General features: G+C 38.3%; 1 protein-coding gene across 1 annotated transcript in view; it reads left to right on the top strand.

The window, feature by feature from the left end:
* The window catches only part of FNDC1 (fibronectin type III domain containing 1), a 160683-nt gene extending 136599 nt beyond the window's left edge, over positions 1–24084 (top strand). Inside the window, exons 16-21 of the mRNA XM_075863750.1 lie at positions 6778–6886; positions 17482–17561; positions 19488–19517; positions 20168–20329; positions 21476–21598; positions 23461–24084. Coding sequence (XP_075719865.1) covers positions 6778–6886; positions 17482–17561; positions 19488–19517; positions 20168–20329; positions 21476–21598; positions 23461–23576 — 620 coding nt within the window. The 3' untranslated portion in view covers positions 23577–24084. The remainder of the gene's footprint in view (positions 1–6777; positions 6887–17481; positions 17562–19487; positions 19518–20167; positions 20330–21475; positions 21599–23460) is intronic.
* The last annotated feature ends 554 nt before the right edge of the window (positions 24085–24638 follow it).

The raw sequence follows: 24638 nt of genomic DNA, 5'->3' as shown, positions 1-24638 counted from the left end.
GGGCATTATACTGTCTGTGGGCACTATGGGGACTATACTGTGTGTGGGAGACACTATAGGGGCTTTATACTGAGAGGGGGAATTATACTGTGTGTGGGGCACTATGAGGCATTATACTGTGTGGGGAAGCACAATAGGGGCATTATACTGTGTGGGGGCACTATGGAGCATTATACTGTGGGGGAGACACAATGAGAGCATTAGACTTTGAAGTTATTAGTAAGACCGAAATATGAGCTGATACTTTACAAGCAAACAATCTGCTAATTCTATTCCATAACTTTGTAGCAGTGGAGCTATAAGTCTATGTTCACACGCTTAACAAAAATCGGCTGAAAATATGGAGCTGTTTTCAAGGGTAAACAGCTCCTGATTTTCAGTAATTTTTTAAGCAAATTGCCTTTTTTGCGGCGTATTTTACTGCCGTTTTTGGGGGCATGGCATTCAAATGGGCGTGTGGCATGTGCAAAGGGGTGTGGCCTACATAATTGTTCATTAATCGGGAGTATTTTTTTTTTTGCTAAGGCTGCCTGTGTTCTTAACCTAAGTACTTTAATGTTACAGCCTTGTGGTTGTATCGCTAATAATATACATTTTTGTCTTAACGATGTTATTGCTCCGCCGCTATCTTTTTATTTTATTTTCTCCTTCCCCCTGGTCTGGATATGGCTGCTGCAGTATGAGACTTGCATCCCCACGCAAGTCTCTCCTTACTACAACTCCCACAATGCCTCGTACAGAGGAGAGACAGCTAGAGGCGTATCTCTAGTTGAGTTTCTCCTCCCATTCTTCCAGGACTGTGACTGTAAGTTCTAAATGATACTTTCAGGGAAGCCCATCAAAGCCCTCCTAAAATAAGTACTTGTCCCCTTTAGATGTGCCCATATAGTGCCACACATTCCCTATAGGCATCGCCACACTGCCCCTGTAAAATTCGCCACCCTTCCCCTGTAGATAGCACCACACACATACCCCGATGTCCTCTAAAAAGCACCAACCCTCCCCCTGTAAATAGCGCCACACACATCCCCCTGCAGATCGCACCCCCATTCCTGTAGTTACCGACATTTGGACTCACTATGGCAGCGGAATCACCACCCAGAATGTAGCTGACACTGTGGCCGGGGATTCCGCTCCTTCCCCTGACTTCACTGTCCATATATGAAGGAAAGAGAGTGTGAGCAGCACAGCAGAACAAAAGAAGCCTCCAGGGCCCAGATGGGTGCCGACCGCCAGGGATCTTTTAAATCCCACAATGTCCAAACAAGAAGTAGAAAAGAGAGGCAGCACTCCAAACCGATGCATTGAGCAGCTGAAACGTTGCACTGTTTACTGTACTGATGGGATAATAAATCCACTTTTCTGATAACATCAGTTTGGAGTGCTGCCTTTCTTTTCTTCTTCTTGACTGTCCATATATGTTATACAGTAACGTCAGTAGCTCTCTCATGGAGGGAATCCCCAGCCAGAGCTTCTGCAATGCTGTGGCTGGGGATTCCTCTACAGGAGGTGTTCCTGATATCACTATCCATATATGGACAGCGACTTCTAAGGCTCCTCCAAGAGGGGAATCCCCGGGTCAGAGTATGAGCAAGGCTCAGGCTGGGGATTCTGCTTCAGGAGGAGCACCTGCCGTCACTGTCTATATATGGACAGTGATGTCAGTGGCTTCTCCAGTAGCGGCATCCCGGCCAGAGCATCAGCAATGCACTGGCTGGGGATTCCACTCCTAGAGGGATCCACAAAGGCGCTACCAAAGGGGAGGGGGCTGGGTAGCACTAACAGGGTTGGGGGCTGGGTGGCACTAACAGGAAGGGGGCATTCTGCTCCTGGACATGGGCACCCTCTAGTAAGGGAATCACCGTCAAGAGCATCAGCAACGCTTCTACCGGGGATTCCACTACTGGAGGAGCTAAGACAGCAGCTTCACCACCCGGTGGCCGAGTGGGCTCCCCATGAGTGTAGTTGGCCCCCCGTCACTTGACCGGGTTCACCGGGTGCTGACTCCTGCCCTACGGCTGCACTGAAGGGGTTAATTGCAATCATGTGCAGAACGCATTTTAAGATTGCAAGTAACACCTGGTAGGCTATAAACTTACCGTGTTGGCTCATTAATCTGATGGGAATGAAGCTGGATGGAGAGCACTGGTCCAGGTGGAAGGAGTGGAGTGGCCATGGGGGCGGGGCAGGCATGGGAGCGGAATGGGAGCTGCCTCTCACCAACATCACAATGTAGTTCAAATCGGCCTGACGTTCCATGAAACTGCCTTCCGGTATGGCCACTAGTTATAGAAGATTTTGGTGAGTCTCATTGCGGTCACGTGGACACGCGACAATACAGGTGGAATTACACAATGAAACAGATGAAAGAGGACAAAAGTAAACATGATACATAAAAGGGTGAACTAAGCATGCACTGTCCTATATAATAATCTAAAAGAAAAAAGCTTGGGAGTTCTTCTTTAATGAACACTGAGGATTTATTCACATGGTTCGTTCAAGTTACGGTTTATTGCGATAAACCACGATTTGAATGTACCATGTGAATAGACCCTAAGCACTGCCAGCTAAAGATCTTGGGTTTAAATAAGGGAATACCTAAGCAACCAGACACATGACCGAAGTATAAAATCAAAAAGACAGTTTAAATGGTGCAATTAATATCACTTGCCAGTTTACGTGAAAGTAAAACACACATATAAAATGCTATATATATTTGTCCAACCTTATTGTACAATGCAAGATGTTCAACAGACTTTGAAGTTATTAGTAAGACCGAAATATGAGATGATACTTTACAAGCAAATGATCTGCTAATTCTATTACATAACTTTGTAGCAGTGTAGTTATAAGTCTATGTTCACACGCTTAACAAAAATCGGCTGAAAATATGGAGCTGTTTTCAAGGGTAAACAGCTCCTGATTTTCAGTAATTTTTTAAGCAAATTGCGATTTTTTGCAGCGTTTTTTACTGCCGTCTTTGGAGCTGTTTTTCGGCTCAAGAAGTAACATGCACTTCTTTTTACGAGGCTTTTTTTACGCGCTCGTTTCTAAAAACCAGATTTTCTCTGTAAACTTAAATGCTCTGTGATGCTACCGAACAAGTGCATGTATTTTGTCTGATATTATACTTTCTTGTGATAAAATACCACAGAAGTCAAATATATAAGGAGTAAAATGTATGTGGAGAAAAATCTGGGCTGACATCTGTTTTCATGTTATTTGGTCACAGCTATGAGGAGTTAGTTTCCAGCTACTGCAGATGGAAGCTGGAACTGATCCAGATGTGAAGCACATGTCTATGATTGGGTATAATACATTGGTTGAGAAAGAATATTGTTAAAATACACATTGCTCCAAGACTAACTTGGGAAAGAACATTGTGTAATATTTACATTGCAAGATTATGAGATTTATTGAATATGCTGCAGGTTATAGAACTGTCAAAGTTTCTCTAATTTGGCTCTCTTCGGATATAGGTATTCAACTCCCATACACCTTTAGGGTATGTTCACACGGCCAAATTTCAGACGTATACGAGGCGTATTTTGCCTCGTTTTACGTCTGGAAATACGTCTCAAATACGTCGTCAAACATCTGCCCATTACTTTCTATGGGTAGAACGCTGTATTGTCCACACGACGCGTAATTTTACGCGTCGTACGGCAATTACGACGCGTAAAATTACGCCTCGTAAAAAGAAGTGCAGGACACTTCTTTGTACGTTTTTGGAGCTGTTTTCTCATAGACTCCAATGAAAACAGCTCCAAAAACGGACGTAAAAAACGCCGCGAAAAATGCGAGTTGGTAAAAAAACGTCTGAAAAGCAGGGTCTGTTTTCCCTTGAAAACAGCTCTGGATTTTCAGACGTTTTTGTTGACTACGTGTGAACATACCCTGAGAAGCAATTTTCTTTTACTACATGAATGTATTTTGTGTTTTTAAGCAACTTTCAAATTTCAAATACATTTCTTAAAAACTTTTTACAATACAGCTTCTATGTGTACTGTATACATAGAAACTGTATTGTTCGCTCTCAGCCGATTCTGTCATTTCAGCTGAACTGACGGCTCGGCTGAGAGCGGAACCTGCGTGTCTCTGACAGGGTTCAGCTAATAACGATCACATCTAAGTTCATCAATTCTGTAGAATCACATTTCAACAGCAGACGTATACAACACTTTGATTTGATCTTACAGTTCTCCTATGATCCTGTACAGTCTGTAGAAAGTTGTATACATTTTCACTTGATGAGAGTAACAGTGCACAATAAAAGAAGAGATCAAACCAGGGATAGAATATGAGTGGGAAACGGAGGGCTTTGAGGACAGCTGCTTTCATTGTAGTAGCAGGAAGTCACGGTTGTAAATAAAAAGCAGGAGGACATCTTTATCCTGTGATGTATACGAAAATGTCACCATCCGCCTGCCATTCATTTATGAAAATAGTGCCAAAACCTATTTTGATGTGGAACCTCCCGATGGTCTGATATTTTCATGAACATATACTGCATTAGCCAAGAAAAGCCACAGGGACAAGCATAAGAGTTCAATCACCATCTGAAAAATGTGGTCCCAGGGGTCATAACAACAGAAAATAGTGTTTTTCCATGATGATTATTAGCTGCAAAGGACTAACTATCTATCTGTATACATATATACACACACACACACACACACACACACACACACACACACACACACACACACACACACACGCACACACACATAATATATGTAAATTCTATTTATATTATTGCATATAAGTAAACCATTACAAAGAGTAAGAAGTCCAGATTAAAATGACCAATGTCATATGTCAATCGAACCTTAAAATAATACACTTCGCCATAGCCATAGAATTAAGTAGTAACCATAGTATTAAATACCTCCAACTTTTGATAACGTGGGCAAGAATTGGAAGGTAGAAAGGAACACTAGGCACTTGGGCATAAGGGTTTAAAGATAAAGTAGAAGGTTATCACTTAGTCATACACATTTACTAGAAGAAGTGATATTTGTCAGAGGGAACTACCATGCAACTGGCAAAAAAACCTCTTTGATACATTATTGTATTGGTATTAATGTCCAGTATACACACCTTAGGCTTCGTTCACATCTGCGTTGGGACTCCGTTCATGGGTTCCGTCTGAGCTTTCCCTCAGGGGAACCCATGAACGGAATCCAAACTGAAACAAGCGGAAACCATATTTTCCATTTGCATCACCATTGATTTCAATGGTGACGGATCCGGTGAAAATGGTTTCCGTTTGTCACCGTTGTTTAAGGGTTCCGTCATTTTGACAGAATGAATAGTGCAGTCGACTACGGTATTTATTCCGTCAAAACGACGGAACTCTTAAACAACGGTAACAAACGGAAACCATTTGCACCGGATCCATCACCATTGAAATCAATGGTGATGCAAACGTAAAACTTAGGGTTTCTGTTTTTTCAGTTTGGATTCCATTCATGGGTTTCCCTGATGGAAAGCTAAGATGGATCCCATGAACGGAGTCCTGATGCAGATGTGAACAAAGCCTTAATCGAGAAATGAAAACGTACAAATGTAAACAATAATACAAATGTGTATAACCTCTACACTCATCCTCCAGTGATTTTATTGTAAAAATAGCTTATTGGTAGTTAAATATAGGTAAATGGAAATTATAATAATGATAATATACAGCCCATTTCTACCTTTACTTTTGCACAGAGCTATCTTCAATTGGCTTAACTACATAACATTCCTCACTGGTAGCCTTGTTTTAATTTGTTTGGTTCACATTGCTCTATCCATATCAAAGTATCGAAATACATATTTTATAGATCGCAGGCACACAGTAAACTGTGGGAAAGTTAATTAAAGGTTCTTATTTTTTCCAAAGGATGGGAAAAGTCATAACATATTTTGTTAGCACCAAATATTTTGGATCACATTGTAATATACCGTATTTTTCGGACTATATTACGCAGTTTATATATATTTTATAATTTACTCTGTAAATTTGTTTGTTCGGGTATATTTGCTCCTTTTATGTCCCTCTCTTGCCATTGTTGATATGGAAAGAAAGCTGTTTGAGAGCACAATATTCCCAGGCCAAAAGCAATTATTTAGACCAAACTGTTAGGTCTGCCCTTTAAATACATATAAATCCCATGTTTTCACTAGCTTCAGTTGTGCACCTCTAAAAATAGACAACCCTAGAATATATGATGTCCAGACATATATGCATTTAAATTTATAGTACACAGCAAAAAAAATAAATGTTATGTTGTCTGTATTATCCTAAATAAAGTTCTTATTTGGCCATACACGTTTGTCTAGCTTGGACCATGAATGGCTTTTATGCTGCTCAGACTAAGCTTCTGTGCAGTTTATTCAGAGTTCAGAGTGCATAATCTTATGATCACTTTTTCCATGATCTTATTAATAGATTTCTTAATTTGGTGGTCAATATTGGGTAAGATACTCGTTTTGAACAGTGACTTGCCCAAAAGTTGCCCAAAGTGTGAATGAACAAGTGGGTTTGTAAATTAACTGTTAATTGAAAAGAAGTTGATATAGCATCAATGTTATGCTTGAAATCTTAGATAAGTTGGACCGGCATGGGCACAGGTGTGGGTGTCTTTTCCTGGATTCGAATCCATTTTTGTCGTTCACCTTCCTTTATCACCTATATATCGTATTGAAAAGAGGCAGATTGTAATGTAATAAATACATAGCCATAATTTCATCATAAAAACACTGAATGTACTCATTTTATTTACTTAACAGGATACTTGGTTTACAGTGCATCTTATGATGACTATTTGAAGAATAAATGGTCAACAGGCACTGCAGGAGGCACCAATTTCCCCATTGAAAACTTGAAGCCAAATACGAGGTAAGAACTTGGTATTCTCTGCCCTGGATGAGTTACAGTATGTTTGCCACAGTATTAACCTATGCAATTTATTAAATAATACTTCCTCAAGCCATTTTATGCTAATTTGCTGAGTGTCATAACGAGATAGTAAATAATGTGTTGTAAACCAGAGATTATAATCTATGTTTTCTTTTATGCATATCTAAAGTTTGTAATAGCTCATAGTGTCTGATAATTGTGGAGAGATATTTAATACTAAATACTGATGATTTCAGTATGCAATATAATTTTATTCTCTACTATTCAAATTTGATTTCCCAACTAGTACTAAAAATAATAAAATACAGCTATAGTTTAGAATTCCCCCAGTTCTTCAGCAGAGATAGGATAAAAATTAGTAGGGAGTATTAGAGGATAGGAAATAAAAAGGGAAAGAAAAAAACTGGAATGAGACGGACCTGTAACAATGCAGGCTGGCTACAAAACGGCAGAACTAGACTTCACCTATAGCAATCCCTTTTCCAGGGACTAACAGTGTCTCACAGTACTCAGTTATCCCCAGAACTTACAGAAGGGGTACATTTTGTGCCAACCAGACAGTAAATGTCATACAGTAAGTAACACAGGAACATGTTGCTATGTCATTGTCATATAGTCCAAAATCCTTTTACTTAACACAAAATAGAGTTCTACACCACTAATCATCCGATCAGTCCATTATCAAAGATGTAGTTAAATATAAAAGGATACTTTCCATATTAGATATCCCAGGGAATGAGATATACATATTTTCTTCATTATTCCAAATTTTGAGTCATTAGGTACTATATGTATTTCCAAATCCAGAACCATTAATAACATCTGGGTCGATTCAAATGCTACCTATTTACCTCAATATTACTTCTATTATTATAATAAATTATAAATGGTGTCTGGGTCTTTCAAGAACTAAAGTCATGGGCCCCAGATGTTATGTTATTTGTAAGGGTTCCTCTGTTCCAGATAAAAAATTTCTTCTAATCTATATATCTGAGATACTTTTTGTATCCAATGTGAAATAGGTGGCGAATTTGATTTTCTACAATAGAAGAATCATTGCTTTAGCTGCGGTGATTAAATTAATCCACATAAGATCGACTTACCTGCAAACGCTGATGCTGCTGCAGAATCAACTGTAGCCTCTGGTGCCGATGTGGCCGTCACGATGCAGGACCTGTGAGTGACGTCACAGATCTGCACTGTCAGAAGCTGGGCGTTCTGAAGAGAAGAGGATGTTACTTCTCTTCAGAGCGCCCAGCTAGTGAAAGTATTAAAAACGCCCCGATGTACGCACATAATACACGCCCACTTGGACTTTTACTTTTAAACACACCCACTTGGACTTTTGCAAGCCTCATTTGCATAACTACAAAAATGGTCATAACTTGGCCAAAAATGCTCGTTTTTTAAAAATAAAAACGTTACTGTAATCTACATTGCAGCGCCTATCTGCTGCAATAGCAGATAGGGGTTGCAAAATCTGGTGACAGAGCCTCTTTAAGCTATTTCACGTTGCAATGACTGGCACATGTGTGGAGGTTTGTTGGAAGGACTTGATCTTTGTTTTCTCATCATTCCCTGTATGGAGATCACTGCTAATAGTGATCTAATGGCTGTTCTATGCACATGGCAGAGCCGTGTCTACAGAGCTTGTGCGGCTCCTTGGTATGGAGCCGCACAGCCTCTGTGTGCTGCCATACGGGCTTAGTTGGGTGCTGTATGTACATATTTTCTCCTAGATTTGTGTGGAATTTGATAGAAAAAAACTTCTGTATGTCTCCGTATAAAATCAGAGGCATATAAAGGTATTTAATACATCTGTGTATGAGGCCTAAAATAAGTGATAAAAGATGATGGGAAAAATAATCAATTTAAAAGTACTAATCTACCATTTCCTAATTGTATTATAGATACATTATTTTTATTAATTCAAATGACGTTTATGTTGAACATAATAATAATAATAATAATAATAGTAATAATCACGCTCTACCCTGAATACTTGTAAACTTCACAAATTGCCGTAAATCTGTAGAGTATGAAAGATTTAGAACTCACCATCTGTTTGACTAGTAGTTCTGTGTGGCTGGGATAATTCTGTGAGAAATCTGTCTGTATACAGAATAATTGGGAACTCTACTTGATGTCATAGAGATTACATATAAAGTTGCAGCAGCCAAAAATGAAACCGCTTGTCAAATGGATTGGTAAAATATATGTGAAGAGGATTTAGTAGGATTATTGGATATTTAAGACATGTCATCATATATCACATTTTCTATGCTTACCTTGCTTTTTTCCTCAGTTTTTATGCATTAAAGTAATCCAGAAATGTTTTACCCATGTAATCAAATATTCATATGTTAGAGATGACAATATATCAGTTTCACCTACAGGCAAGAATAAAAATCTAATAGTAGAACAATATCATAGGAAACTCAGTTCATATAAGATGAAGCAAAACCATTAAAGGGGTTTTTCCCATGAAGGACATTTATGACATATCCACAGGATATGTCATAAATGTCAAATAGATGCGGGTCCCACCTCTGGGACCCGCACCTATCTCTAGAACGGGGCTCCCTAAACCCCACTCTAGCTTTTTGTGCTCACGCTGATACCCGGGCCACTTCCTGATTGCATGGTCGGGAGTTACGGAAACAGCATAACTCGCTGAGCTACGCTTTTTCCGTAACTCCCATAGCAGTGAATGGCAGTTATGGAAGCAGTGTAGGCTACGCATGCAGGTGGGCCCATTCGAACATAAAGGGGTTGTCCAATAGCAGCATTCACTCTGGAGGGCCTAGTGCAATCAAACAGTAAATAAAGGGCCTATTGATGTCAGTATTGCTACCGGGGAGATGCGCTTCCATGGCCGCTTACCCCAGAAATAACAGCTGATTACAGGAGCTGCTTCTAATAAAAAGAGGTTATCTAAATGTTACAGTCCCTTTTATCTGTATCTAACCATCACAGCCCTCGACCCATTATTGTCCATAGCAGCTTCCAAATATATAGGATCCCTCATGTTTCAATGTGCAAAAAGATCCATTCTTTATATTCTCTTACTTTTCTATGGCTTTCAACAGTTTTTCATTCAGAAATTATCACAAAAAATGCAGTAACAAATCTCTACCACAACATTATATGTGGTTACTGTTATTATGCAGTTTTATAATATCATAGTAAATTAAAGGTATTGATTAGTTATATTATGAAATAAGATAGAATAGGGGAATTGGACCAGAGGAGGGTAATATGAGCATTAAACTATAATGTTCTAGCATAACTAGCTGATGTGGAAGTAGAAACCATGAACTTTTAACTGATGCGATGTAATGCAATAAGAGTGTAGAACTTATGTGCTATTTGTCATAAGATAATTGTTGATTATGTTGTGATGCATAAATCAAAGACTTTAAAGGGCTCTATAAAACCCATTTTTTATATCAATGAAATTCCCGGATTCAAAAATCCTGTTATTCCTCCCAATTTCTCAAATTTAATTGTTGTAAACATGTTGATAAAACATTGAATAACACACATTTACATAAATATATTGACATACAACATATAAGTATCTCTTTTTGAATATTAGGATCTGATTCCCTATGATTCACTGCTGTTTTTTGGGTCAATATATGTTCAGTGTATGTTCACAGACGAACGCACAGTGATGCTTCACAATCCCTCAAATTGAATTCTATCCTCTATGACTAGGCTGAACTCTCTCTGAATTGGGTAATGCTGTTGGGCACCCGTTCTGAAAAGAATGACTCTATTACCGCCGGAACCTCTCTCTAATAAATTTTTCTATTTATTCCTCAACATTGTCACTCCTGCACCTACGTGGCTCATCAGGGAGACAGACAGAGTCGCGGTTAAATCAATCTTATATCTGGCAGTGAATCATAGGGAATCAGATCCTAATATTCAAAAGAGATACTTATATGTTGTATGTCAATATATTTATCTAACTGCGTGTGTTATTTCACGTTTTATCAGCTCATTAAAGGCTACGTTTTATAATTACTCCTTACAACAATTCCATTTTACATATCCTATTATTGAATTTGAGTTAATAGAGGTGGGTTCTCTGTTCTGGATCCTCATCTATTGGCCAGAGTAGAGAGTGGCTGCAACGAGCATCTCTTGCACTGGAGGACCTGTCCTGTCCTTCATTACACAGACAGGCCATTGATATGAATGGGTGCTGCGTAATGCTTAAATTCCCCTCTGGTGGAGCTGCAGAGAAATTGACCACTGCTAGGTACTCAACAAATTACAGCTGATCGCTGGGGGTTCCAGCAGGGGAGAATCTGTTATCCGCGTATTGTCGATGGAACACTTCTAACAAGTAGGATTTAATCCAAAGTGGAGATCCCCTTTAAGAAAATGCAACCAGCTTTACCACAGGATCAATATCAGAGTTTTAAAAATAAATATGCAGAACCCTTATGCAGGAAATCTATACGTTTCTTACATGCTTCTTTATCATAGAAAGCTAATCAGAATTTAGTAGACAATTCTAAACACATAAACAGAACAAAATAGCTTTTTATGTTTGTATGACCTCTGTACGTTAAGATGAACCTGATACCAAAGTAAAACTATTCTTCTAGCTGGCCCCTGCCACGTTGTGTACTTTGCTAATAGGAAAAGAATGCAGACAGCTTTCACTGGCTCTATAAGGAACATGTGTCTCAGGTTGCAATGGGATAAGTCATTTCTTTACAGTGAGAGAACTCATAATTCTGGCTTGGAGAAACTGTAGATATTAACGTTTAGAGAAAAAAAAAAAGAGGTATACAGATTCAGTATAGCACATAGCACACTGACTAATGATTACGCTAGTAAATTATCTGTGTATATAGGGGTTACAATGGAAAGTGGGCCAAGTCTAACATCTCTACACTTGTGTCAAAGCGTAAGCCAACATTTATGTTAGATCTTTCAGCTCTTTGGGGTGAAAGATGGGTCATCCCATATACTTCTACTGGATTCACTGTGACTCTATGGACAGAAGCAGGAAAACCAAGATGGGTTGCAGCTGTGTGCATTGCACTAAGTCAGAAATTTAGCAAGAGAGTCAGATTCATATGATGGAGTTATTTCTTAAATGCAAGGATACGTGTCCAAATATTTTGATTGTTATATTAAGCACTTTGTTCCTGGTTTCCACCAGCTGCAAGTTTAGAAAAATCATCTGTTTCAACTTACATTAGAGAAAACTAAAATAAATGTATTTCTCACTTGCAGTGGTTTATTAGCTGTATACTTCTTTGCATTATAGTATACTTCTAAGCATTGTCTTAATGAGGGTGAAGTAGAATGTTCACTTTACTCAGTGCTTTTCCTTATTTCACCAATATACTTTCTTTAAAGGGGTTTTCCATCTTTGTAAAACACATTTCAAAATGTATTAAACTAACATTGTATTATACTTACGGATGCAAAGATGTTGATGTCTTCTAATAGCGAGTAGTGTCACGTGAGTCCGCAACCATCTGAACGTTTCTCTTCTGCTAACGTACCGACCGGTCTTCTATGTTCTTTACTTTCCGGATGAGCTCCTCTTCCTGTCTTCTTCACGAACGGCGCATCATCAGTGACGTTCCTGTAGTGACCGGTTCTGAACAGAGACTTTGTAAACTGGCGCATGCGTGTTTAAAAAAAATTAATCTGTATTTGTATTTGAATCACGCATGCACTGTAAATGAAAGAGCGACAGAAGAAAAACACAGGTAAATAAAACTCTGAATCTAAACAAATAAGCAGAATTCTGAAAGAAAATTAAAAAAAATAATAAACGTTATTCAGGGAGCTTTATTATTAATAAAGGTAAAAAAGAGGTAAAAAATAATATCTATCTATCTATCTATCTATCTATCTATCTATCTATCTATCTATCTATCTATCTATCTATCTATCTATCTATCTAGGTATCGGAAAACCCCTTTAAATGATTTGTAGAGTATTAGGGTCCTTTAACGCGGCCCAATATAGGCCTTAAAAACGAGTGCCAATCGGCGCTCGTTTGCTCCTTTTACAATGAGCAATGATAAATTATATATAAGGATGAGATATCCTTACTACGATCCCCATACAATTAAACCATGTCGGCAGCACATCTCCCTTTTTATACAGGGAGATGTACTGCCGACTAGCGATCATTTTATTGGCCGCATAAACGTGCCCGATCATTTTCCCATGTAAAAAGGCCTTTCGTTTTAGACTGTTTAGAAGTGGCGTCCAATTTCCGTTGCGGATCTTGCCCTGAATTTCAGAAGTGCGTCAAAATCTGCATATGAAACATACAGATTTTGATGCGTATTTAGCACTGGATTTGCCACAGGTTTCAGCCTCTGCATTGCAAAGGTTGAAATCTACGTTAAAAATCCACTGCTGCTCCACGACAGACTAAGCATGCAGTGGAATGTAAATTTCGCACCGCAAGCCATTTTCTGCACTGATTTTCCCACAATGTCTGCACTATGTAAACTTAAAAGCTATGGAAGTCAAGGAAAGAATAGTCAGCTGCAGAGTTCTGTATTAAATTTGCCACGTCTGAACCTGCCCTGGGGATGTAAACTTTTTAGCTAAACTGGAGTCGCCCATTTTGAGCAATCTTTGAGTCAGGTGATTGATAATGTGAAGAACTAGTAACAGTTTAGTAGGTTTGGCTTAAGCTCTAATCAAAAACCCATATGTCTCGGAGCATTGTAGCAAAATAATTTGTTAGTCATATGAATAGATTTCAACACGTTTCTGAGGATCTTGATTATTTTACCATTTTACATATGACCTTTTAAATCTCACTAAACTTTTGTTAAAACACTATAAAGTATAACAATTTAAGCAGGATAAAAATGTTATTGCATTTTTATAGAATTAAAAAAATGCTGGCTCTATGCATAAATATCTACAAAAGGGTTAATATTCTGAGTAAGGACAATAAACTCTTGAAATTAGTAGCTCGTGGCTTGATTCCCCTTAGGGGCACAGACAGCCAGAGATGCGCCTAATTTAATAAGAGGCGGGCGACTAAATTAGATTAAAATTAGACGCATCTTACGCCAGCGATCTTTCTATTAGGACTGACATATGAAAAGCAAGTCTCAATAAATCTCCCGCAAAAGTGTCACTTTTAGGGTATGTTCACACGGCAGCCTCCGTTACGGCTGAAATTACGGAGCTGTTTTCAGGAGAAAACAGCTCCGGAATTTCAGACGTAATGGCACGTGCAGGCGTTTTTCGCTGCGTCCATTACGGACGTAATTAGAGCTGTTTTTCCATGGAGTCAATGGAAAACGGCTCCAATTACGTCTCAAGAAGTGACAGGCACTTCTTTGATGCGGGCGTCTTTTTTATGCGCCGTCTTTTGACAGCGGCACGTAAAAAAAATGACCGTCGGCACAGAACATCGTAAGACCCATTCAAATGAATGGGCAGATGTTTGCCGACGCTTTGGAGCCGCATTTTCGGACGTAATTCGAGGCTAAAACGCCCGAATTACATCCGTAAATACGGAGTGTGAACCCAGCCTTAGGGTTGGTCTCTGCAACTTCTCAAAAATGGGCAAATAGGCATCTCTTCATCCCGGACTAAGAGATCAAAGTCAAGTCAATAATAAGATAATCGGCTATTTAATATTCATGGTACTTCGCCCTTATTATTTAACTGTTTATTTACAAACACCTCACTTGCCTAATGACTGGTGGGCAGCTTTGGAACCCCAAACCAAGGTAATAAAGATATAAATTGGACAATAAAAAGTGGTTTACATTGTAGAGGTCAGAGCCAAGTCCAAGGTTTGCACCCCTTGTTCATTTCTGCTCTCAAGGAATCAGAAGAGGCCCAAAGTACTGTTTTTTGCTTCATGTTACAGTATTTTCCCCTTTATTTTGTGATTACAGCAGCCTCAACACTAATTTGAAAAGTGTGTAGAAATATACTAACAGGGTCAAAGAGAAGGGTGAGGAGCGGCAAGTGAAATGTGAGCTTGTAGAAACAGTGACTGGGCTGCAGCTCCATTGTATGGCAGACAATGATAACAACTTCCTATTAGTAAATTAGGAGAAAGAAGAGGTTTTCAGCACACATGGCTGAGCTTTGAAAGTAAAAGGGTTCACAAAAGTACTGTACATGAGGCACTATAAAGTTTTTATTTTTTACTTATGATACACTAGGAGCTTCCGGGTTACCAAATGTAAATGGGAATGTACTTTTATTTAATGACTTAGTAGGTTTAAGACTAATCATGTATATGTAAATGTCGGTTTCAGCAATAGTTTTATGTAATTTTAGTTTGTTGCTGCCACCTAGTGGTCAAATTACAATAGCATTTAATATGGTTCCGTTTTTTGTTATGTAGATAGGACCTGTGGTCACATAACCAGGATGGGCTGCCCCAGACCCCATTACTAAGGTGACAGGTCCCTTGAAGTTGAACTCTATTATAATATTGTGTGTTATGTGGATAGGACCTGTGGTCACATAACCAGAATGTGCGGGTTCTTAAGTTAGTGTGATGCTCCAAACTCCATTAAGCGTATGACTGTGGTGAGATAAGGAGGTACCTGTCAGTGACCAGGTTGCAACTGGTGACACAGCAGAGAGGAGCAAGCCAAGAATAGGCTATAGATATTGTGTCGTGGAAGAGTGTGCGTGTCTAATGCCACGGTAGTGTAAAGAGCGCCATGTGACCTGAGAGACAGAATGAGGGAGGCTGAATGCTGCGATCCTGAGCAGTCGTCACTAGGAGTAAGCTACGTCTGATTGGCTGCAGAGGGCCACCACAAGTAAGAGTGACAGAGACTCAAGGAGTTACAGTACATTTCGAGAGAAACATTCTTTCTCTACTTAGGCCATCTGTGTGCATCGCACTGACGAGCCACTACCAAAGACTGTGTGAGAACATTTAAATGGTAAATCACCATAACCAACCACTGTAAATATTTTTTTTTGCAAGGGACTATAACTAAATTTGTGTCCATTGTGGAACCAACAAGCGTATTGTGCCTAAGCAAATAACCATCACCAATCATCAACCGCCACGTACATTGAATTTAACTCTGCAACTTTCAGGTTTGGGCCCTCTGTGTGAGAGACTGTAACCGTAAGCTTGTTGAACTGTGTATATATTTGAAACCATGAATTGCCTGAGTAAAAGTTTAATTTGCTGCATAAACTGTATGTCCACCAGCCATTCTTCCGCACCATCAAGTTCCTGCTGGTAGGAAAAAAAAATGTTACACTCTTTGATTAAGACCTGTAACCTCTCCTGACATGTCTGTTTTTGGAGTTAAAGAAATGTATTCTCCATGAAATAAGAATATTAGAACATCTTTTCATAGAACTCTACATTATACTGTTCCTCTGTTATTCCTCCTAGAAAATAATGAACAAATTGACAACAGTGCATAACCATTCTCCTTGTCAAGGGGGGTGCTCTTACACAGTCTCACTCTGTCTGCACTGATTGGACAGTGTCAGTTTGTGTAGGAATGCCCCCTTAATTGGCAACACCCAATTGTTAATTTATTCATACATTTCTAGGAGGAATCACAGAGGAACGGTAGAGTTCTAAGAAAAGATGCTCTAGAATTGTTATTTCATGGGGAATAAAATTATTTAGTAAAACAGACATATCAAGAGAGGTGACAGGTCCTCTATAATTTCATTGAAGCATTGCAGGATAACAAGTCAGGTTAAAGAGGCTCTGTCACCAGATTATAAGTGCCCTATCTCCTACATAATCTGATCGCGCTGTAATGTAGATAACAACAGTGGTTTTTATTTTGAAAAACTATCATTTTTTAGCAAGTTATGAACAACTTTAGATTTATGCTAATTGGTTTCTTAATGCCCAACTGGGTGTTTTTTAACTTTTGACCAAGTGGGTGTTGTAAAGAGAAGTGTTTGACGCTGACCAATCAGCGTCACACACTTCTCTTCATTCCAGCCCAGCTTCTTTTGCTGCATAACGTGATCGCAAGATCACGCTGTGCTGTATGAGTAAGTCCCGCAGAAACTTTACCAAAGTTTCGGGAGTGTGAATTGACATCGCATCCTGCCTGGAGGCAATGTCTATTCACTCTCAAGACACTTCAGTAAAGTTAAAGTGGGTGTATGTGACAGCACAGCACAGAAGGTATTTGCATACCATCACTTCCATCACAAATCCCCGAAACAAGAGGTTCACTCCTTATTTAGGATAGTGGGTTGAAGCATGCTAATCATTACTTTATGCCAATGTGGTCAACTATGCATCGAGAAATGTTGGTTTCTAGCACAGATACAGTCGAGTATTAGAGATGTGTTTATTCTAACTTACATAAAGCCGTTGAAAATGTCTTTCACCAAGTTGTAGGGTTTGCATATTTCTATGCATCTGTTAGATAAATCTAAAACATATTTATATTAATATCATATTGTATTTTAGAATACTTCTTCTAATTTATTATGTATTATATCACAAGCATAATGTATTTTATTTAAATCAATGACTTTTTCAGAATAACCATCACAAAAGTTTAAAAAACCTACTAAATAATGTTTTTCTTTATTTCAAGATATTACTTCCAAATTCAGGCAAGAAATCCTCATGGCTTGGGACCCATGAGCCCCTATGTGTCATTTGTTACAGAATCAGGTACATGCAAATATATAATATACCAAGCCTAGTAAATAGCAAAAAAGATTGGTTTATTGTAATTCAAGAGAAATATAAGAAATTCAAGAAAAATTCAAGAAATAATGATGTAGCGGCATGGCCACATTCATTTGGCATTATACATGCTAGTTAGGTGGATTTTAATAGTATCTTATAACAGATTTTCTATATAATTCGTGTTAATTTTCTATTTAATTTATGTTAGTTTCAATTATTTAATGTAATGTTTTTACAAACCAAATTAGGGATTTAAAGAAAAATTTCTTAAACTAAGACCTCTATAATTTTACTTGTTTATGGACGTCCAAAAATGTGCAAATCCTACTGATACTTTATATCATATATGCAGACCCCAGTGGTCCTTTGTTTTTTTTAAATTTACGTTCCTTCCAGAATGAACATAAATTATTTTACCTAAACAAAATATTTATAAGTGAACCCTCTTTAAAACGACCACCCAAAATGGAATTTAAAAAAATGGTCTTCTAGATGGGAAAAAATAACAAATCTGTTACATAAAATTCATCTAAATCGGGGGTGGGTTTTTCAAAGAGGTGGTCTTTTAGAGAGATTTTACTGTATATGATTTTGTTATATCAGGTAAGGCTAGGGTTATTTCTTGTTTAATGGGTCTACATTAATTGTTATTGTTGGTTAATTGTTATTACTACGTTTTTTGAAAGTACAAGATGAATATAGATATCTGGATATAAACATCTGGCAGTTTTAATTCTAGTAGGTATTGCCTTAGAATAAAGAAATAAATCTTGGTTTAACTTTGAAAGACCAAAGAATTAATCTGTATGTAGTTAACTATATATTATATACCCTTGGTGTACACCAACTTATGTAGTGTGTATGTGAAAGTATGTAACGAAGACCCTATGCACGCTCCGTATTATAGCTCTGTGTTGTACAAAGCTGTAACAGCGCACCCATGATGGAACATAGGGCCTTAATTTACGTCTTTATACATCCAACACAGGTATGCAGAAGTTTTTTTTTTTTTGTTGAATTCTGTACAAATGCAAAAGAAACAAATCATGGCATACTCCATCACATAATGTTATATGGAGGTTTTCCACCCTAGAACCAATGCAATATAACCGATATACGGCACCTGACCGAGCATCATATGGTGGCACACAGAGCCCCTGTTGCTTTGCCATGTGGATAAGACATAATGGTTTTAGCTATTGTAGAGGAAACATCTAATAGAATACATTCTGTAAAAAGCAGTAGGTTTTTGTTGACTTCATTGATTTAGTTCTTGATTATTTTTATGTCTGTGCCTACATAATAAAATTCTTTAACCCAAGAGATCTCATCTTAATTTTAATAGTGGGCCCCCCTTCAGATATTGTTAGGTGGTCTAATATTCCTTTAAAGGGTGTTCACAGTCACCGAAATAACCACAATTATTGCTTTGTATGGAATGTACTGTTATGTCAAGAACTATATTTTCCATACTATAGTTTTTCCTTGCTTTATCTTCTTCTCTACAGTTAAATTTATATTTTTTTTATTAAAACCTGTTATGATGAATAAATTGTGCAAGGCCAATGGTGTTTATCTACAGGTTTAAAAGGGTTGTCTGAAAAAACGCAAAAAATGACTATATGTAAACTATAAAACCATAGTCTACTGTGATGTTATGCCCTATGGTTATGTGACACATAATCCCGTGACTGGGATGTACACACGGCCATGGGTTTTAGAGGAATTGAAGGCAAAGTAAACATTTTTATTAAACATTAATTGGTGAGTAAAAAATTTTCATGAGCTTCCCGACCCTTTTTTTAAAATATATCCATAAATAAGGTACCAACTTAAGTTTTATCTGTTCGACTTATTTTTTCCTGAGAGCTTACTAATATCTAATATTTTATACTTTCTTCCCCACAGACAATCCATTGCTTATTGTCAGGCCGCCAGGTAAATCAGTTTTTAATCTCATACATATTTTCTTTCAATTTAATGCCGTCGCAGTGGACTGAAACATTATATTCAAATAGTTGTTAAAAATGTCCACAGAACTGTTGGGTTATGCCTATGTGAAAGCAATATATTATCATTACCTGTCAGGTATTATCGTTATAACTTCTTGTTCTGCCTGGGACATATCCTAACACTTGTAATTGCAAAAGAAATGGCGCACATTTCTCACTATATTTATTGCAATATTTCCAGAAAACCCCTGTTCCAGAACTTAGAGCCCCTGTTACAAAATTGCAAATTGTGAACATATTTATAGCATGAAAATATGTATATTGTTTTACATAGAGATAATAAACGGATAATAACAAATGTGGAAATAAGTCAGATCCTCGAAAATAAATAATATTCTTAAAATTATTTTTTAAACATGATTGTTATCATTGCACTAATATTTTAGTGCTGAGAACTTCTAATTTAAGACTTTAATCTTTTTGATACTTTTTTTTATATTTATTTTTTAGCTTCTTTACATAGTTGTAATGTATTGAGCCCCAGGGCACCATTTTATAATATGCTCCTAGTCTGCAGCCATGTATCTATCATAATATTCATATTATAATTCGATCATATTTTCGTTATGTTTTAAGGTGGTGAACCCATTTGGATCCCTTATGTGTTCAAACATGATTCAGGTTATTCTGGTTGCCATGGAAAACAGTATGTTAAACGAACATGGTACCGAAAATTTGTAGGAGTTATCCTTTGTAATTCTCTGAGGTATAAAATTTACCTCAGTGAAAATTTAAGAGGTAAGAGCTTAACTGTAAAAGTCTAATGTTTTTTATTCCAATAATTTTTTGGCTATAGTTTTTCATATCATACCCCAAAAAGAAAAACATAAAGCTTAAAGCCTCATGCACACGACCGTAGCCATGTAGCCGGCAGCGGACTGTCAGCCACGAGCCGCCCGCAAATCAAGGGCCATGCACATGGCCGTGGCCATTATTTTCAATGAGCCTGGACCGCAGAACACGGCCGTAATAAGGCATGCCCGGTGAAAACCACGGTCGTGTGCATGACCACATAGGAATGAATGGGGCCGCAATCCTCCAGTGGATTTTCGGGGGAATTGCGGCCGCAAAAGCATGTTTGTGTGCATGGGGCCTTAGAGTTTTTCTCAAGTTCTAATAATGGCCCATGAGGAAAATTGCCTTCTGTCTTATATTTTTTTGCCTTCCTCTGGATCAATAGGTTGAACTAGAGTAACATGTCTTTTTTTATACCTTACTATGTTACTGGGAACAGGCATGTCCGCAAAAGTGACTACAGGAAGTGCAGCCATATTAATTGTCATTCCTGAATTAGTTTCTCAGTAATAGATAGTAAAACTGTCACCTTGAAATGAATTGAATGTGCTGACAGAATGATAGCATACCGGCAGTTTCCGAGAAGCTAATTTAAAGGTAACAACCAATATGGCTGCACTTCCTGTTTTAGTTTCTACACAGCTGCAGCAAAATAGAAAAATGACAATAGCTCTAAGACAAAAATATATATAATGACCAAACTTTTGGCTATTGCTCTAACTTTTTGTTTACTAATATATTGCAATTTACATTGTGGGTTGCGATCCATGCCCAAAAGTTTATATAATTCACAATTTTTTGACAAATCTGGTCAGAAGGTGATGCATGCTGTAACAATTCTTTGATACCTTCTAGGCGTGAATTGGACTTTTTATGTTGAGGAATTATTTAATGAGACAAAATCTGTTAAATCAATTACATATTTATACAAGTTTAGAACGAAGAACGAAGAGTAAAATCTGTCTACTTTGTATCCTTTATTAATGCCAATTGGTAATTTGACAATATAATGAATGAATTGAAGTGTTATTAATTGAACTTTATTATTTAGAATATTGGTTTGAAAACAACTTTATTATTTTGTTTTAGACACATTTTACACTATAGGAGATAGCTGGGGAAGAGGAGAAGATCACTGTCAGTTTGTGGACTCTTACATGGAAGGAAAAACAGACCCATTTTCTGAATTCCAGGTGATGCCTCCAATTAAAGGTAAGATTCTTCAGTGACAATACTCTGATAAGTTTGTTATTCTGAAACCAAATGACATACAGATGTAGCAGATGTAATGTCAGGGTAGGGAGACAGACAGGTGAGCCCTAATCTACCCGCCACTCAGTCCCTGCCTACTTGCACGGCCCGTCCTAGGCGACGACGTACAACTGGGCGACGGTCCCTACGCTCAATATGTGCATGACAGACAAACAGACAAGGGTACACAGAAGCTAAGGGAAATGGGGCAGTTGCCCACGGCAACACTGTGAGCAACAGGAGTAGTGAACGAGCCGAGTCAAACCAGGAGTGTACGAGGTACCAAATGCAGAGCAGGAGCGTAGTCAGTAAAGCCAGGGTCAAAATGAAGCAAGGTCAATAATAATAGCAGGAGCAGCAGAGCCAGGAAAACAGGAAAATCACAGGCAAAGGACAAGCAACAACTGAAGGCATAAATAGACCGAGGGCGGGAGCTAGAACCGTCTGGCCAGGCCGCGATAGGCTCTCCCACTCCTCAGCCTCCCAGCCTGAGTGGTGGCAGATGGAGTCACTCTATCAGACCTAGGCACAGATGCAGGCTGATTAACCACGGGCGTCGACACAGAAGCTGTGTCTGGCAGATCCTTTACAGCAGAGCTGAATCTTGTAACACAGTGTGGATCCTTGAAATATTTCCGACGTATAATTCAATTATGCTCTCAAGCAGAGATGAATAGTACCCTACATGTTTTAGATGAGCAGTTTTTTTTAGCCAGTAACTTATTAAGTTAATTGTATAGTATAGGGCTAATGGAGGGAGAAGGCACAGAGATGCGATCTTCACAGGTGCTACAATTTAGCAAACCAGTAAGGCCTAATGCACAAAACCGTAAGGGTTTTTACTGTCTGCAAATACGGATCCGTCTGCTATGGATACACATCTGTAGCCGTCCACAATTGTAGAACCGCTCATACACTTCTATCGGCGAGTCCGTGATGCAATTGCGGACAAGAATAGAACATGTCCTATATTTTGCGGATCATTTCTACGGCACGGACACACATTCGTGTATATATATATATATATATATATATATATATATATATATATTTACAAAGGTGTCCGTGGCCAATAGAAATGAATGAGTCCGCAATTTCACCCGTAATTACGGATCCATGGTTACGGAAAAAAAGTATGGTCGACTCGTGTGCATGGGGCATTAGTGATAAATGTACTAGAATCATGAAAATGGAATGGGGGCAGCAGGAATTTCTGTCTAGTGTTGACTTTAAGCTGTGCGCTCCAAAATAGAAAGCGTAATGAGCCCCAAAAACAGCTCTACCTCTCTGTAGGGCTTGGAATGTTTAACTGTTCCCTCTAACCTGTGTTCTCTGGAAATGAAAGTTCCTTTCCTGAATGGTTAGGAGTTTTAGGTTATCAAGTAGAACCTGAAAGGAATAGAGGTCACATCTAGCATTGTTTAGAAGACCTGAACACTCCGCCTAGCCTATCATTAGGCCAGGGCTACACCTAGACTTTCTGTAGGGCTACTGATTGATTTTAACTATTGAGCTACAGCTGCAGTCCAATAAAATACATTGAGTTGCATGCAATCTTGTGCCCCGCAGCTGTCCCTCAATGGTTAAAATCAATCAGTAGTGCTTCCAAAAGTCTTAGTATAACCCTGGCCTTAAGTTACAAATTCAGCTCTGCTGCATCTGTTCTAGTAGATGTCTAGTATAATAGTAGTGCCTTGCAAGACATCCCTAAAACAACTCATTTCATTATGTAAACTTATGCTTGTAATTAAAATATTTTTTTAAAACACATAATTCCTTGCCCACTGTTTATCAGAATTATTATTTTTTCATATATTTTTTAGGTTATTATCGCCAATACACCCAGGAGCCTGTGATGTTTGGACAAATAGGCTATGGAACACCTCATAACTATGTTGGTTGGTATGAATGTGGAGTACCCATTCCTGGAAAATGGTAATACTTTGACAATAGTATTCCAAAATATAACAGATTATTTCCTACTAAATTTGGTGCCATTGGATGGACTTGTATATAAAAGGATGGATGGCACAGCATTTGAAATCATTATAGGACAAAAAACACAATAAATCGACAAGCTTCAAGAGAAAACAAAAACACTGTGTGAAACTAAATGTGGTGCTGCTTCTACATCGTCTTAGAAGTCAAGTAGGATTTCTATCATGATCCATTGTGGCCCATACAGGCCTCTTTCAGTAATCCCCTGAAAACAAAGTATCCTTGGATTAACCACCGAATAACTTGCAAGGGTGACCTAAGCTTGCTGTGCGTGCTTACTTGTAAGTCAAACCTCCACTGTTGTTCTAAATGGAAATGATCTCCATCAATAACCACTGGCAGAACACTGTGCACTTCAAAGATACACATTGCAATCACGCTTATGTTACTAGTACATGTGATATAGGACAGCCTGCTTTTATTAAACACTTGCAGGAATTTATACCTAATGTCTCGGCACTTGTGGACATTGGTACTTCCTCTCGACTTGGGTGGTTTATTCAGTTAACAGTCATATTTAAGTCCTATGATGAATTTCACAGTACCCACAGTTGACTAACGCTTGATAAACGTTGATGCCGAATTTCCCATTTCCCATTCTCATTACCTGTGAATTTGAATTTGCATTTTTGTTTATTGGGTACATCAATCCTTATTTGTTGGGCTATTTAGACTGCCTTTACCAAGACATATTCAGAGTCGTGACCAGCCAGACATTTCCCATGTAGTATTAGATGGTGGGCATTCAGTAATACATGGATGGCCCGAGTTGCCCCGAGTGAGAGCCTTTACTTGTTAGCGTCTCTCTGCTCTGGTTAATAAAGAAGGTTCCTAATGTCTACTATGTCTCTTAATAGGGCATATGGATAGGGGTTGTCTTGATGGTACAACCCCTTTAATTGATGGAAGACGATAATAGTAGACATAATTAATTCACGGTTACAGTAAAGGTATCTCTCCACTACCCCTTATTTGTAAAATTATAGCATTACAAAAAGAGTGA

This window comes from Rhinoderma darwinii, chromosome 4, assembly GCF_050947455.1.
Source record: "Rhinoderma darwinii isolate aRhiDar2 chromosome 4, aRhiDar2.hap1, whole genome shotgun sequence".
In the NCBI taxonomy this organism is placed as follows: domain Eukaryota; kingdom Metazoa; phylum Chordata; class Amphibia; order Anura; family Rhinodermatidae; genus Rhinoderma; species Rhinoderma darwinii.
The sequence above is the reverse complement of the archived record's forward strand: the minus strand, read 5'-3'. Positions and strand labels throughout refer to the sequence as shown.